This window comes from Pholcus phalangioides, unplaced genomic scaffold, assembly GCF_987345545.1.
Source record: "Pholcus phalangioides strain wild (caught in Gottingen) unplaced genomic scaffold, Ppha-v1.0 ptg000003l_1, whole genome shotgun sequence".
Lineage (NCBI taxonomy): Eukaryota > Metazoa > Arthropoda > Arachnida > Araneae > Pholcidae > Pholcus > Pholcus phalangioides.
Window position 1 is genome coordinate 33,398,251 of NW_028301596.1, and position 17,912 is coordinate 33,416,162.

At 38.1% G+C, this 17,912-nt stretch overlaps 1 protein-coding gene across 1 annotated transcript in view; it reads left to right on the top strand.

The window, feature by feature from the left end:
- The window catches only part of LOC149088442 (uncharacterized), a 153,676-nt gene extending 136,114 nt beyond the window's left edge, over positions 1-17,562 (top strand). The window contains exons 5-7 of the mRNA XM_089253005.1: positions 6,783-6,842; positions 11,271-11,354; positions 16,704-17,562. Coding sequence (XP_089109131.1) covers positions 6,783-6,842; positions 11,271-11,354; positions 16,704-17,042 — 483 coding nt within the window. The 3' untranslated portion in view covers positions 17,043-17,562. The remainder of the gene's footprint in view (positions 1-6,782; positions 6,843-11,270; positions 11,355-16,703) is intronic.
- Positions 17,563-17,912: the final 350 nt, after the last annotated feature.

The following is a 17,912-nucleotide window of genomic DNA, read 5'->3' on the forward strand; positions in this document are numbered from 1 at the left end:
TGATTTATTTCGAAAACACCTTTCATTTCATTACAATAAAGATTGGAACGACTGACGCCTGTGCAATCACGAGGGTCGTTTGATGGTGTTTACGTTTCTTTTTTCTTTGTTTTGGAAAAAAAAAATTATTTCAGTTTTCAATGGGTCCATATACTTTTGCCAATGATGTATGTTCATATCTCTTTTTCCCGTCAGAAAACTACATTTTCTCTAACTCTTTAAAAATGTTATTTATATCTGCAGTGACCATTTCATTTGATGAATAGTTTTTCGCCATCAGCCCCAAACTATTCAGTTGAAAACAGTCAAAAAAATTTCCAACAAGATTTTTCATCAAAAACAATTAGAAACAGGCATACAGCAAGAATTAATTTTGGCCATTATGTGTATGACCATATGTCCCGTTTTTCCTGGAGAATTCCCGTATTTCACGTAATTTAATGAAAAACAAGTGAAAAAGACTGACACAGAAAATTTTTTGTAAAAAGACCGGAAAAACAACTAGCAACTAGATGGGTATTTTTTTCCTACTAAATGGCCGAAAAAAATTACCGGGTCTAGTTGGGAAATAATTAAGTTGGCAACACTGTTTGGGAGCAGGAAAAATTCTAGTGCAGGAGGTGCACAACCTTTTCAGTCCGCAGCAGTATTACCGCACATCTGCGGTAATATACTGCTGCGCTGTCAAAACTCTAGGCAAATTTCCGAATGTTAGACGTGTTCTATTTCTTGGGAAACTTTTTAAGCTTTGTCAAAAAGTTAGTCAAGATGTACGTCAAAGTACGTATTTTATTTTGCAACCCCAAAAATTTAGCGGCCCCGCTTAATCCAATATTGTTGGATTAATTATTGTGTTGTGTATTAGAAGTTGACGTGCGAAGCGTCAACTTCTAATACACAAAACGACCACTATATATATATATATATATATATATATATATATACATGATATTTTTATTGGATGAAATATTTCGAATTAATGGAAATATATATTACTACGCGTTGAGGTTGAGAAAAGAAAATACATTTGAGAGTAGGTATTGACCTCCACACGTATTCAAGTTGTTTGGAATTCGTAAATATAATTATTTGATTTATTGTTCGCTGTTAGGCCAATAAAGGGCGATAACTTTCTTAATGAAAAGTAAAAATCTCAAGGTAAAAACCACAAAAAAAGGTATTGTGTGGTAATTCAAGTATGACGTCAGCATCGATTGGTGGGGGTTTCCGATTTGCTGACTTTTGATGACAATGGGGGAAGGGGGTGTTTGGATGATGATTACGTCATCAACCAACCTTTGTAAAAATATGAAATATTCCTAATAGCATCTTACTCGGTGCGCCAAAAACGAGAAAAACCTTTCACTAGTTAAGGCATCTTCAACCCGTTATTCGCGAGCACCAAGGTGCTCCCTGAAGTACCCAGAGTGCTCGACGCTCGTATTCGATTTCGTGCTCGCGAGCACTTGATCAACATTCCAATTAAACACCTTTGAAGAACTGCATTAAAGGATTGAAATCATCATCATGTCATGTATTCGTATGTTAAAACTTGCCGTGAGGGTGCTCTTCTTTTGATGATGGGTACGGTACAGACATGGGTACTGGAAAAAGGTTGAAGACCCCTGCACTAGTTTGGGGAGAGCGGGGTTACACTGAAAAGCGGGAATTCTGAACACCGTTTGCTCTCGGTGACTGTTTGAATCTAGAGGGGCCTGATAGTGTTGAAGCCTGACGGAGGGTCCACCATAAACTCATTGAGCGGGCGAATGCCTTTCTAGCTGTGTTATTGCGAGTGGTGTGTAAATAACTGTTTTTTCGTAACTTTCGTTAGTAAATTTGTGCTAATTTGTGAGAGAGAGAGAGAGATAAGTAAAATACGTTCGCGTTTAGAGAGTAGTGAGCTTGGTATCATTAGATTCTACATTTCTTTTGCTATTTATTAAGTAGGAAGAAATTTTGTTTGCTGTGTAAATTTTGAGATTAGACTGAGAAATTTCCACGAGTTTTCCTTTGGGACATTTCTGAATACTTTTTTGAGTGATGCAGAGGCTGCCGAAAATTTTATTTGTGATTTTTGCAGGCAGCGTTAGGTTTTAAGTTATTTTCAACTCCGCTGTTGATGCTATTTTTGCGACTTTTTAAGAACATAGATGTAAATGTTACTTAAATTTTTAGAACATGAAAAGTATTCACATCGATTATAATTACTAGCTTTATGTTCACCTTCGTTGTATATTTTCACAGAAACAATTTATTTTAGAGTTGTTTATGTCATTTAGGTAATTAAGTTAATTAATTTTCCTATAAAACTACGTAACGGAAGCTACATTCCTTACTTAGCTGACTCCGCTCGGTACTGCCCTGACCCGCGGGGCAATTCCGAACAGTGTAAGCTCATACAAAAAAAAAAATTTCTATGAAAACTTTCTATTAATGACAAATGTTTTGTGGTTCTTTAGTAGGTGATGAAACAGGGTATCTACCTATTTTTCTCAAGAACTATTGAAAATAATTGAGTAATTAGAGATTCCCCTTAAGTGTTCGGCATTACCCCGCTCTCCCTTAAGTTCCCTACACAGCCACTTTGGTGATCTCTAAATGTTTAGATCCTTCAAGTGCTCTGAAACTGTGACGCGCATCACTCAAGTGATTCGTAATTATGCCGCGGATCACTTAAGTGATCTGGGAATGTTCCGTGGGGGTAACGTCAGTGATGTAGAATTACAGTGAGGGCTGCTTGACTGCTCTAAAACTATATGCTACATGTCACTCAAGAGATCTCTAAATGTGTCACGCATCGCTTAAGTGTTCTAGAACTGTATCGCGGGCTACTTGAGTGGTCTGTGAATGTACCACGGGCCTACTTAAGTGATCTGAAAATGTGCCACGGGGCCTACTTCAGTGATCTGAAAATGTGCCACGAGCCGCTTAAATGTTCAGGGATTGTGCCACTGGTCATTTCAGTAATCTGTAAATGTGTCACTTAGTTCATTTTTACTAAATTAGGGGGCAGGCCACATCAGATAACCTTCAGGGCCACATTTGGTCCGCAAGCCAAGGGTTCATACATGCCACAAGGGCCATATGTCTCAAAGGGTGGGTCGCAATGAATTCCTTAAAAAGAAATTATTGAGTTCTTAGCCTCAAATGACATTGAAATTAACAGAAATTGATTATAATAACACATATAAAAAACATTTTTTTTCGAAGTACTTTATAAATAAAAAAAAAAAAATTTCGTCGGGGGAGGGGCACACGAGCCCCCTATACCCCTCCTTCCACGTACGTCTCTGATCCCACCACTATGCGTTAGGAGGGGGGGGGGCACAGTGCTGACGAAATTTTCCTGACAAGGGGGGGGGGGAGAGAGTCAAAAATTTCTGAAAATTTACTGAACTACTTGAACCACCCTTTAAATATAATTTTTATTTCATTAATTGATGTCTGATTTATTCGAGAAGCTTTATTATTATTGATCCTTCATCAGTTTTCAATATACAAACTATACTAACGTTGCAAAATGGCAACTGAATCGTTCCCCGCATAATCGGATATTGTGTGCTGGAATCGTTGATCCTGAATCAAACTTCGAATTATCCTAAAGAATAGGGGGGAAAATTCGAATTATAAACAGGTAGTTTCAACATTGAATTCAATAGGAGAAACTCAAGGGAAATTCCCAAAATTCTCCAATTAAGGAAGCTCTACTGTAAACTGAAAGCGATCGTGCTGTGAAACATCTATTTACCTTATTTACGAACCTCGTAGAATCCTTTGAAAATTCCGATGCAAAGCTAATCGCCGACGGATGAAAGAACGTTCAAAGCTCATTTCGTGATGGATTTTAGGGGAAGTCTCGAACGCATGAAAATTTCGGATGTAGATTCAAAAATTCTTGGAAAATGGCGGAAGTAGTTCACGTTTTCTACGAAAAGCGTTAGTTTTTTTTTTTTTTTTTCTGTGGGATAAATTTCTCTCCGGCTTAACTTCCGGGATAGAAGTTGATTTTATTTCGTATGACTTTGATAAGTTACAAACATCGTTTTTAGAAAATTTGACATGTTCGCATCGTAAACAGGAATGACGTAACTGCATAACTGATAAGGATTCCTGGAAATATATAAGAAACTCCCTGTATCTTTGTATGTGAGAGAGTGTATACAACATAGTCAGTTGAGCTCCATTTTTTTCCCCCTTGTCGAGGTTATTGACCGCAGATCGTGATAGTTCAGTTCATCATAAAAACATCTCTCTCTCTCTTATGGGATTCTTTACGACCCACGTATAGCATTTTCAACGAATTCTTGTCTTAATAACGGAAAAAGAAAGAAAAGTCGATGCTCATCTAGGTTTTACCCTTCGTAAAAGATACGAAGTTTCGTGTTAATATCGGACATAAAACTGTCGTTTAATTGAATAAGCGCGAAGGAAATAAATGAACAAACGACGACAAAAATGTTTGAAATTTGTTCTCCAAACTAAATACACAGACAATCTCTCCAAAGCTCGAAAATACGTAATGGAATTTGAATTGCTTTTATTTACCTCCGGTATTTTCCTCCCTGAATTTTGAATCTTTAATCAACGCAAATGTTCGTGATAATTCCGGCTAAATTTCGCTTAATTGGTTGCAGATATTCCGAATTCAAGTCTGGAGTTTCGATAACAATTTCAGAATATTTCACGAACGTCATTTCAGTGTAAAGATGTTTTTTCTTTACAGTTAAGGTGAGCAACACCCCCTTTCTCATTTAATTGAATTGTCGTAACGCGGATTTAACCTGAAACATATTCGCAATAATCCGGTGAATATATTACACATAATATTGAAGTACATTCTGTAACGACGATTTCAAAATCGATTTGAATTCATTTTCCGGTTTATATTAATGAGGAAATAATAGAGAAAGGTATTTAATATCCATACGCAATAAGTTATGTTCACATGGAAGGATTGATCAAACGAAACCCGTTGGATGAATTTATTCGTCACCTTCTGACAGTATCTCATATTAATAATTTGCTGCTATAAATACGAGAAAATGCCTCTAGGCAAGATTCTTACTACCGTAAACTAGGGTGACTTTATGCCACTTTTTGAGGTTTTTCCTTGATATTTTCCTTTATACGTTGCCTAGGCTGCTGGGGATTTTACTAGAACACCTCACATCTCAGCTTTCGATTTCTGGTTAGAAAAAAAAAATTATGATGACAGGAATTTTTTTCGCTTGGCACATAATCGCTCCCTTGGGGGGTAGTGATTATGTGCCATCACTTATTTCTAGCTTAAAACTCCCCGGAAACAAGTATTGGCACATTGTCGCGAACGGTTTTAATGAATTCTGGGTATTATCTTTATTTGGAACCTTTTGAAAAAAAATTATTTCTGCCCAAAAAATAAGATAATTTTTCAATTTAAGAAAACAAATGGTCTCTGAAACATCAGAAAAAACAGTTTATATACATTTTTAAGTACAGAAAAAATTTATTTTCACTTCTTTTGGAACATTTTAATTTGCTGGAAAATAAACAAGAATAAATAAGACTCGAACTTGAAAATATAAGGCTCTTCTTAAAAAATAACAATGTATAAATATAACATTCATTTCTTCAAATCTACTACAAACTTGTTGTCATGTCAAGCGGTCAAGGTTTCTTGATTTCCATTGATTCAGCTCCTCGGATACCAAATTTCATCGGTTGGGTCAGGGCCTGAGTAAAATTTGCCAACATTCATCATGACCCTTATACACATACTATGATCAAAATTGGTGAACATCTTCTTGTTTCATCACACAAGAGTCTCTCTTCGAGTGTTTCATTTATATAATTGCGGTAAGTTCGGCCCCCCAGCGTCAGCATGTACTTACGAACTATTGCTGGAACAATAAAAAAAAACTTGAAAAAAGGGCAAAAACGCTGTAAAAACAGGTGGCACAAAGTCGCCACCTGAATCACAATTTTTTTGTTTATGCGTCATATTTCTGCCAAAATGCAGTATTTTTACAAACAACTCATACAGGTATTTCTCTAATCGTAAGTAACTTCTACATAGAAATATGAACTTACCTAGTTTCGGGGAATCGAACCCACGTACTCTCACTTGCCGGATGAGCACCCTAGACCACTAGACTACTACTATTTAACCGTATATGCACCTCGTACACATTCATTTACGGAATTTCTAACGAACTGGTACATGCCGGAATGTACGTGTACGAGACCACTTGACTGCAAAGCCAACGAATCCTCTTCCCTTAGACCTCGTGTGTGCTGAACGGGGCCGTACATGGACAGCCAGTCCTAACTCGGGCCAAAAGTCCGAAATTTCTTGGGTCTTATTAGTTATTTTCCTCCTTACGTAATTCAGTCTACTAAACTAAGGAGAAACATCTCATAGAATATCTAGAGTAAGAGAGAAGCAGCTTTCAACAAATTGCCCATAAGCATATAATCATGAAAAGTTGAATTTATTTATTTCTTTTCAATTATGACTTTATTAAAGCTTTGATTAGCAGAGTGAAAACCGGAACAAAACATCTGTCTCGAAATCATTTTTCGTGACTGTGCATTTATTGCTGAAAAACAGGGACGTACGACCACCCTAGAGTGTAATATGAATCCTATTATATTATGTATTTGTATCGAAAGAGTAAAAATCAACCGAGAAATGTTGTTGTTCCGAGTTCTTACTAATACAGATCCAAGTCAATGGGAGTGTTTTGAATATTTATACTAATTTACTATTTATCATTAATTATTGTTTTTGTATGTTTCAGTCTTTTACGACATTCCTGATGGTGTTGTTGGCTATCGATAGCACATTGTGTGCCCTAAATGTGAGTACAAGTTTATGGGTTATAAAAATATATTAGCAATATATATTTTTATACGATTTTTCTACTCTCGTCATGAAACATTATTTTTAAATAATTAATTTCTTCAAATATTTATTTTATGCACATCTCAGAAAAAAAAGTTACAACAAGCAGTGACAATAATAATTCTGACTTGTTTTTAATGTACAGCGTGATCCCATTATTTCCCATCCCGCAAACTGCTGGTGAAAAGGTGATCCTAGAGGCATACTTGTGATAAGTATCTGAATAACGTGTAGTACTCAGATATGTCATTCATGTTGCAAGGGGTTGTGTAGTTATCAAAATAAAAGTATAAACTTTTTATGCGGACACAACTCAAAAATCTGATGAATAATCCCTATTCATCGAGTTGTTACATTTCCTCTCCTCAGGTTAACGAAAAACACAATGTTAAGTACAATATCAGCTGAGATATTTGATATTTCATCAAAATTTGATGAAAAGTTGGAAAAGAACAGCATAATTTAATTAAAGAAGCATTGTCTGTTAGTGTACATGCTGTTGCCCCTCTTTTTCCGATTTTTAAATTCAAATATCTAAGCGATAATTAAAAACTGAATATTTTTTTTGTTGTTGCGCCAAGCAGAGACGGCAACAACTTTTTAATTGGGTTTTCGATAACGGGATGCCGTTTAAAAAGCTAATTTTTATATTCTGATATTCATCACGTTCTACTACATATGCACTACGATCTATAAGATCTGGATTATCCTTATTATCATTATGCAACCCCTTGAAATATGAATGATGCATATGAGTTTCACACCCCATCAGTAGACCAGAACATGTTCCCAGCTCTGTCCCACACAAGGGGGACTTTACCGTTGTCCACTACTACTTCACCAAACCTGGCCATATCGCTATATTGCAATTTACTGCCATTAGTTAGATGGGTTGGAAGTGAAGGCGCTGTCGATCGGTGGTCGCCTCGAGTTCGTTAGGGGAAATATCTCATCTATATCCTCCCTTGGGTTCGAACCCGGGACCCTAACAACAACCTTCACGATGGTAGACGAGCATCTTACCACCATGCCACTCAGGCACAACCGTTGTCCACTGACGCTTTCACTGAAGACGCGAAAGGGACATTCAAATTTGAAGACTCCGATACCCACCCACCCGAAATCAGAAGTCGCCACGTCCCGTCAACATCAACACGTCACTTGCTCGACGTCAGAACGACGAAGTTGATGCTTCCGCGTCTCCAGCAAAAGCGTCAGTGGACAACCGTCATCCAAGGAGGTCGTTTGGTCTCCTCGCTCACCAAAAATGGTGCAGATGATGTCTCCCGCTGCAGTGAATGAAATGTCTGCTGCAAAACAGTTCGGAACACGGCATAACAGCCCGAAAGGTACGGAGTTTATTTGATAAACTTCGGCCGTGTGAAAGCCTACCTCCGTTATTTTTGAACTGGAAGTACGCATCGAGGATCAACGATTCGTAAAATGTGGCAAAGGGAATTATGGAATCGCCCACTATAATCCACGGATTTTATGCAGAAAATTACAATTAACAGTATTATATTGCATAAAAATGACGTATTTTATATTGTGGATTGATCGTTTTAAATATTTTCAATAATATAGTTGTACAAATATAGAGTGTTCTGTTAATGGACTGACATACTCAAAGGGTTGTTAGTAGGCATCAAGAGAAACAAAAATTGCAATGGAACATGGTGTTGCAAACCACAATCAGAGGGTGAAAATCGCGAAAAACACGCATGCAGGCTTTGAGTCCAGAGGAGACGAAAGGTGGATGTCAGTTGATCGCTGAAAGCGTTCGTGGGTGCGCTCGCCATATCCTATGGGGTCACCTTAAATCTCTCGTTTATGCGATGCCTGTGGACACACCGGAGGATCTCATAGCCCGGATTGTCGTCGCTGCGGCGAACATCAAAAGCATACCTGGTATCTTCGAGCGCGCGTCCGGGAACCGTTTTAGCGTTGTCGTAGACTGTGCAATGACGTCAGCGACCGCCACTTCCAACAACTCTTGTAATTATTAATCAAATAAATCATTTTGTAGTTATTATTGTACTTTTTGTCGTTCCAGAGTAACGTCGAAACCTGCATGTGTTTTTCGCGTGATTTTCACCCCCTCAACGTGGTTTGCGACACCGTGTTCCATTGCAATTTTTGTTCCTCTTGATGTCTGCTAACAACCATCTGAGTTTGCGGTCTATTAACAGAACACCCTGTACAGTTGTACCGATCAAATTTTCGTTCTTTGGATAGTTTCAAAATACGAAGCCATGCTCTATTTTTGACACAAAACTCTTTGTACAGAGTTATCAAATTTTCACAATTAAATGAAAAATACTAAACGAAGAATCAAAATAGAACTACAAATAGATATAATCGAGTTTATCAAGTGCCAAAACCCCGAATAAAACATTATATAGAACGGGCTTTTCATACATTGCCCCTAAGATATCAAACATTTTTCACACTGGAAATCAACTTAGGAATAATAGAAACATAAATCATATAATATTTGACTTCCTTAAAAGCATAGATTACGGAACTATTCTGATGAATGTATTGTAAGAGTATATAAAAACAATATTGGACTGAGTACAAGTAAAGAGTACAATAATAAAAAAAGAGAAGTGATATATGATAACTATATTATACATAGTGGGCTTCACTAAAAGTAACTCAATTTTGAACTTTATTCAAAAATATACACAAACGGAAACACATTTGAACACATATCTAATAAAAATAATAACTCTGTTGTGCTAAAATATATTCACTTTACTAAATTCCTTTCGTCCTTCTGGAAAGACTTTTTAGTCCTTGAGGCTACAAAGTGTTTGAATTATATGTGTATGCATTTTGTTTATTATATATTGGTATTTGTGTATTATATGTTTGTATTTGTGAAATTAAAGCAAAAAAAAAAATATTGGGGCATTTTTGACGAGAGTAGATACAGTTTTTAGTTAAATTTATCCTCGATCCTGCCGTGATTAAGCATTATATACCCTATGTCCTAGAGCGGTTGATTTTGCAGGGTGAACAAAAAGATCTTCAGTTTTTTACAAACTTGCTATACCGCATAGTGTGCTATAGATCAATAAAAACACTTTCTGATATGGAAGGACTATGTGATTGATGATCAACTCAGAAATACATCTCAAGCTCGTATTACTATAGCTTTGTTTCGGTTTGCGAGCTGTTTGACTGAGCACCCGAGTGGTGTGGTGCTAAGATGCTCGTCTACCACCGTGAAGGTTGTCGTCACGGTCCCGGGTTCAAACCCGGGGGAGGATATAGCAATGATATTTTCCCTTACAAACCTGAGGCAAAAATCGATAGATTACTCCTTCATTTCCAACCAATCTCATTAATGGAAGTAAATTGCAATATAGCGATAAAAGGAGCCGGAGTTGGTGAAGTAGCTATTAGACTGAAAAAGAAACATTTCATAGTTGAGGCTCTCGATTCATGCGGTTTTTGTAATCTGTGTATATAGAAATGAAACTTAGGAACACGCGTTTTTCGAATTCCCAACTTACGGAACTTTTCGGGATTAATTATTTGCTCAGGAATTGGCATTTCCAATTTTAACCAAATTGCTATTTGAGACGTCGCCTTCTATATGCCGATCCATCTGAAAATTAAAACCTATTTATCAGAGGGCGCGTGGCATCCCAGATCGATAAGATACTCGCCTGAAGTACCAAAGGATGTTTAGAAGTGTCGCGAGTTCGATACCCGGCTCGTCCTTGTCAGAAAAATTACCTGACACAAGGGTACAACAGAAACGGCGAAATGAGCGCACAAAAAGTTGCTACCGCAGGGAGTCCCCCATCGTGGGGTTAGCGCACCAACCTCTCGATGAGTATAAAAACAAGCCTGCCGTTCGGAATCGGCAATAAATTGTAGGTCCCGGTCTAATTAGAACCTCGTGTGCAGAAAATGACCGTGGTGCGACTAAAATGACTTATCACAGCCTTGAATAATGGCGTCTTGTGCATATATATAATACAATTTTAGTTTTTAGTTTTTAATTTTGGTTGCTTAATTTTTGAAATATATGACATCCATATTTGTTATGGGCATCTTTTCTTCAGCCACCTCGTTGGGCATTTTGCCTGTTGTGGCGTTGTATTTGTATTGTATTGTATAAATGTGTTTTTTTTAATTACTATTATTTTGTTTCTGCATAGTTATTCGTGTTTTCGCGTAAATATATAAAAATCTGAATGTTTTGTGTTAATTGTTTTTGTAATTTTTTCCCTTACACACAAAGCTGCTCTCCCACTAAATTTTTTGATTTTGTGCGCTAAAATGAAATTGTGTACCTCCACTTTTAATATTGGTTCCACCAAATTGAATAGAAATCTGATTCTGTTTAAAATATTTTTCATTCATCTAGGTTTACTGTTTACTTTGTGTCGTTTCTCAATATCAGATCTACTCTACAGAAGACGGGAGACAATTTCAAGCTTACGGTAGACAGGTGAGATTTTTCAGATATGACATGGATTTTCTTCTCTTTATTTTCCTGGTAAAAATCTTCGGGAAACAAATCTATAGATTCGATCTTATATGACGAAGAAATGGAATGAATGCGTTTCTTTGTCGTGTAAATCCTCCATCGGATGGCTCCGACCCAGGCTACGTCCAACAGCTCTCCTGCTCCTGCCAGGACAGACACAGCCACTTTTTCGTTCTTCGGGCTGATATCTGTCTGACTTTTTTAAAATAGTACGGTCTATGAGCTTCCGCTTCCATCCTATGCATAAGAAATACATCCGGAAAATTTAGAATTCACGTCGCTATGCATTTCGTTGAACTTTTGAGAGGAGGAAGACATTATGTGTCACAGAAACGACTCTATCGATTATCGACTGACCATAACAGAGTTTTCTAACTACACACATAAAGATATAAAAATATTTCTTTTGCACCCCATTACCATTCTTCGAAATTTCGGCGTATATTTTTGAAACACCCCCTTGTATATTGACGCATATTTTTACACATCGTACGTAAAATTCGTTAGTCATAAAAAATAAAGGAGATAAAATTAGGAGGTACGGTTTCATTGCAATGTCGTTTGTGTAATTGCCTGTACTAAAAATTAGGAAGTGTCATCTATAGGCGCTCAGGACGCTCATATGCATATTTCCAGTGATTTACTTTTGTGCAGCTCTCTCTATCAACAAAAATTTGAACTAATTTTAAAACAATCCCCCCCCCTCCCTCCGTTCCTATTCCTTTCATTTTATGAACTTTATAGCTTCTAAGAATTTATGAGACACCTCGTATATCTACGTTTAGAGTGATATCGAAGACGCCCAAGAAAGAATATTCATCTTGATAATTGCAAGGAACGACATTTCCGAACAGTAATTACGCACTCCGAAATTTACCACAAGACTGGATGTCCGAAAAGGAGGCAGAGCATAAAATTTCTGATGTTCTTGGCAAAAGAAAAACAGGCTGTGTGCCAAAATTTCGGCTTGAAATTGGGGGGGGGGGGCTGCTCCGCACACTTAATTCCATTCATATTCGTTTTACTACTTAAACGTACACGATGCACGTTTCTCCGATATTTATACTGCAGTAAGAGTCAATTCATCAACATCAAATAACATTACGTCAGTCGCTTGACAAAGGGAAAAAAAAACAATGGTCATATTATAGCCGACATAATATAGCTGACATCAGAGGTGAGTCTGACTCTATATGACACAAATTTATAGACAACGCTCTGCATCAACAGCCTGTACCTTGGAATCTGATTAAAGTCCTGCAAAACAGCTTAAAGACTGGCAAGTTATAATGTGCACAGATGTTGTGGGGAGAGCCGGAAGCCGCAAATGAGAAGCTGCCTTCAAGACTATCTGCGGTATTCATACTGCTGTTTCACGTCAAAAATAAGGTGGCAGTGATACATTCACGCCTACCTACCCTATTCATCATATTTAGTCAAGATTTGTTTCCTGACGTTCAGAAAGAATTACCAGGCATCTTACCGGTGTCTAGTAAAATGGAAAAATTCACTTCCGATATATTTCACCCCGGAAATATCACCCCGACATTCCGCCCAAGCCATTTTGTCTGTTTTGACCGTATGAGTGACCGCGTGAGTGACTGATTGAAGAGGGTGAATGACCAGATGAGTGGACAAGTAAGTGGGTGAGTGTCTAGATGACATGTTGCGTGACCATAAGAGTGACCAATTGAAGGGGTGAGTGACCCCTCTTCAATTAGTCTGTATGAGTGAACAAGTGAGTGGGTGGGTTAGAGTATGAGTGAGTGACAGATATGACCGCATGCTAGACAAAGTGGGAGTGGTCACGCATACGGTCACTCACTTGGTGACTAACTTTATCGCTCATACTATTCACTTGGTCATTCACGATCACCAACTTCATCAATAATACGGTCACTCACTCAACCACTTAATCATTCATACAGTCACTCACAATTACTCATACAGTCACTCATTTGGTCACTAAACGATAACTCTCTTGGCCACTCATACGGTGACTAACTCAATCAACAAATCAATTGGCCACTTTCTCGGTCACTCATATGGTCAGGGCAGATGAAATGTCCTGGGTCGGAGTCCACATTTTTGGATCCCGGTTCTTAAGAGCGTCCATTTTGAGCGATTGCCACTCAGAATTGCACGGGAATAAGAATGAGACGAAGACCTGACAGCGAAACATATTTTTTAACAGCTTCAGTTGGTCGACGGAAATTCTCCACAGTTGGGTGCGTGTATATAGAAGAAATTGATACCGAAAGAATAGCACGCTCTTCAGTACAGCACTGGGTGAAAAATAACAAGTTCACAGTCCATTCTGGATTGTTCCATGAATAATGTGTTCTTTCTTTTCGAGAAAAAGAGAAAGAAATAGAAAATCTCGGATAATAACGAATGAAAAATGATAAGAAGCGAAACTTCTGAAGAAGAAGAAGCACGTTTCTTGGACGTTTATTGTGGAAATCAAATAGACCGAACATGGACGAAGAACAGGATGTGGTGATTCTCGTGCGGAAACTGCTGATCCTTCTGGTCGACCAACTGGCGACGATTCAAAATCTTTTCGTGATGAAATTGTTGCAGAAACTATCGCGAGGGGTGTGTTTTCCCCTCTTCCACACATTTTCGATTTCTTTTCTCCTATCCGTGGAATATAGGAATGGAAAAAATAACATACGAAATATAAAATGAGGATTTTTCCTCCTAGCAATAAAATAGGAAAGCGTGAAAGTGCATCGTCAGTGTAGAACACTAAATGAAAACGCCGAATGAGGCTAGAGCGGACCTTATTTACATGTAATTTCGATCTCACTTGTACGGGGTGTACATAAATAATGGACCGCATTTAAAATTGAAATGAGATGGGAATCTACGATGAGATAAACATTCTTTATGTATGAGAAAGCGAGTCAGATCCGAAGACGTCGACCTTCTCTGATTATGGCTGAGATTGTGAAACCCATTGCCACGATCTTACAGACAGCACGGGTCCCAGAAGAATTACATTATTACCAGGATTTCTTGTGTACGGCGTTCCGTGCAATTGTTAGTAGACACAGATATGGCTTTGTAACTGTATTACTCATTGCATCACTTTGTTTCCCATTTGGAACGGTTTAAATCGATGGTGCTCATCCTGCAGGAGAGTGCGGGCCACTTCATTGATTTGAAAACGTTTCGCAGGCTACTTAATTAAGTGATCTTGAAGAGAACCGCAGGTTACTTGAGCGATCTGAAAACGTGTCGCAGGCCGCTGAGTGACCTGGAACTGTGCCACGGTTCGTTTGAATAATGTGTAAATGAGTCTCGGGCCACTTGAGTGCTCTTAAACTGTGCCGTGGTAATCTGCCAATAAACCTCGGGCCACTTTGGTGATTTATAAATGCCGCTAGTCACTTTACTCATCTTTAAATGTGCTTCGGGCTGCTTGAGTGAGCTGGAAGTGTGCCGTCGGCCACTTAAGTCACCTGTAAATTCCCCGCGGGCTGCTTGACTAATCTAGAACTGTGTCATGGACCAGTCAAGTGATCTATAAAAGTGGCAGCGGTCGTTTAAGAGTTGCTGAACTGTGCCGCGGGACATTTAAGTGATCTAGAACTACAGTCATAGGCTACTCAAGTGATTTAAACCTCGGGTCATTTATGTGATCGGAAATGTACTGCTTTCTTCATTTTTACTGAATTAAAATTAAGATCGCGACCACATTTGGTCCACGGGCCACGGGTTGAGCATGTATGGTTTAAACGATGTGCACAATTCACTTATGCTTCTAAGAACAAGAACGCAAATCCATTTCATCGCTATTGGTCTATTTACTACTGTTTTGCCCCCGTGAGTTTTGACGGGAGTGGCTGCGCGCGTGTGTGTGTGTCTGTACCTAATATACTATGTGGTACCTAGTGTTGTGTGTGAAGTTACTGTTGCCGTGTATATTTTAAATATGGAATGAAATATAATGATTGAATATCCGTACTCTTGTAGGGTCTGCGCAGTTTCTGGAACAGTAGGAGCGTTTAATATTTTCATTTCATTTCACTGAGTTAGTAAATTTGATCAGGGATACATAGCAAAACAAAACATTGTTTTAAGAAAATGCCTGCTTATCATTTGTCGTTCGTGTCAGAAATACGGTCTTAAGTAAGATCTGAATGAAGAAACTTGGAATGTGCAGTGCATAAAATCAAAATTCCATGATATGAAGCAGGGCCGTACGCAGGGGCCTTGCAAAAATGTTTTTGCCGCCACCCTCAGAAGTTCAAAATTCGATAATTTTGTAACAGTGTTGTTTTTTCCAACCTAAAACTGTCACCCGTAAATTTTTCTGCCCGGGGAAATTGCACCCTCCTGCACCCTCCTCTACTTCCTGATTCAAAGGCATATTTTTGTTCGGTTTTGTTGCTGTTCTGAAAGGTAAATACATTTTGACAGCCATCTTGGGTACATGTCGTATGATCCACATTAATATTTTTGTTCATGGTGCAAAGTAAAACACACGGTTATCAACATTAAAGTTCCCGAAGTCCAAGATTGTGCAATGCGTTCTACTTACTGGTCGACATGGTTCCGAATCAGAACAGAAGACACAGACCTTATATGCGATACACTCATCATTTGTTAAAATAGTACGACAATTCGCTAATAGGTGGCTGTTACTCAAAATTCATTCTCACCATGTTCGATATGATACTGCATGGTTGTATTTCTTTGAAATGCGTGAAACTGTGTTTTCCACAGGCTGTCATACTTAATGTTTGCAGATTACAAAATGGGTAAATAATAATTTGTGTAATATAGCCTGTACCAAGTTGTTGCTTTCATATGTGGGAGTAAGATGGCAGCACTTCTTGAACATATAATATACATTTCTCAGAATGCGAACCCAAACTTTTAGATTCGTCGTATTCGTCAAGGGGGGGATTTGGTTCGAACATAGAATGATTTCAAGGAAACATTTTATTTTCTGGATATTATGCTGAGGTGAACTCGGAAAGAAAAGTCATCTTGTCTCCGCCGGGACCATAGAATGATTTGTTCATTGGTGTTGGCGACCCGTGTACAATTTTCTATTTGATAAATGATGCGTGCATCATCTGAACCACCTGTTATTGAATTTAATGTCATTTTGGTCATTACAGTATTCTCCATTATTCTCTGCTTGATTTCGATAACCCCGTTTTGAATATCGATGTTTCATCTCCTGGATAAAATGCATTGATATGAGAGAATTTCTCATTCCTAAAATAAATACTCGCAAAATAGGCCAATGTATATTCCCAGATTAATTCCAGTGCTTTTTTCTCGTTCACCCAGGAACCAACAGTACAGTACCAGATGCCGATCGGATCTTCATCTGACCCGAGGTCCTCAAATGGAAGCACAGAGAAACTGACACCAAACGTCAACCATTCATCGGACGCGTATAAATTGCTGGTACCTCCCGGCACTGATCGTAGGTACGACCAACCAAACGAAGTGAGCTTCGTATCCGAGGATATGAGTACCACCACGACCAGCCTGCACGATTATCAACGCAGGGAATCGACCGACATCCAGGACAGGGCCAGGAATTCGTCGAATTCTCTGATGGGTGGCTCCAACAGCAACGGAATGGCTCTTGTAGCTGAAGCTTCTGATAGCATGGGGCCCTAAAAACTAGCTAACGCTAAGCATATTTAAAGAAAAGAAAACACCAGAGTATAAATATTGACTTTAGCATAACCAATCAAATGAAAACTCGTGATAACAGGAGAAGATATTTGGATGGCTTATGTTGTGAGAGATTTTTCGAAATATTTTGGGAGAATCGATGGAAGTAAAAACGGAGAGATATTTTGAATACATTTTTTGCACAGTGATCGATTGTGGTATTGACAATTCACACTTGTATCCCTTCGATATTTCGGCACGAATTCCCCCCGCCCCTCCATTATCGGTAAAAAATGATGGATTGATTCAATACTCGCTCCATAAATCAAAATATATAAAATTTCCGTTCCGACTTTCCACATGCAAATTTTCATTTAATGCATGGGAATCATGTATTCAAGAGCTTCACTTCATTTCCACATTTCTATGAGCTTCCAAAAGCCCGTATTGTAATTATAACATGTAATTTATGGAATTCGATTGATGTACTATATATGTATGTATTATGGAAAATTAAATTCTTAAAAACATGTTTTTCTGCTGTTTCGTGTTTAAATAGTTATGGCTTCATCTATATATCAGAAAAAACATTATATCACGAGTACAGCAAACGTCAGTTATACCAGCAGTTCAAAAAAAATTGCACTTTGTGAAATGCAGCGTTTTCTGCAACTGAGGAGCATTCGTTGCATTATATAGATGTCCAATAACATTTAAGGTAGAGAAAATTATTAAGACACGTTTGCACTGTGTCCAAGTTGAAAGATTCCGAGAAAGGGGAAAGCACACAGGGATTTTTCAAGGAAAATAGCAACGATGACAAAACCCATCTGCCCAATCAACACACTTACATATAAAAAAAATATACCGAAA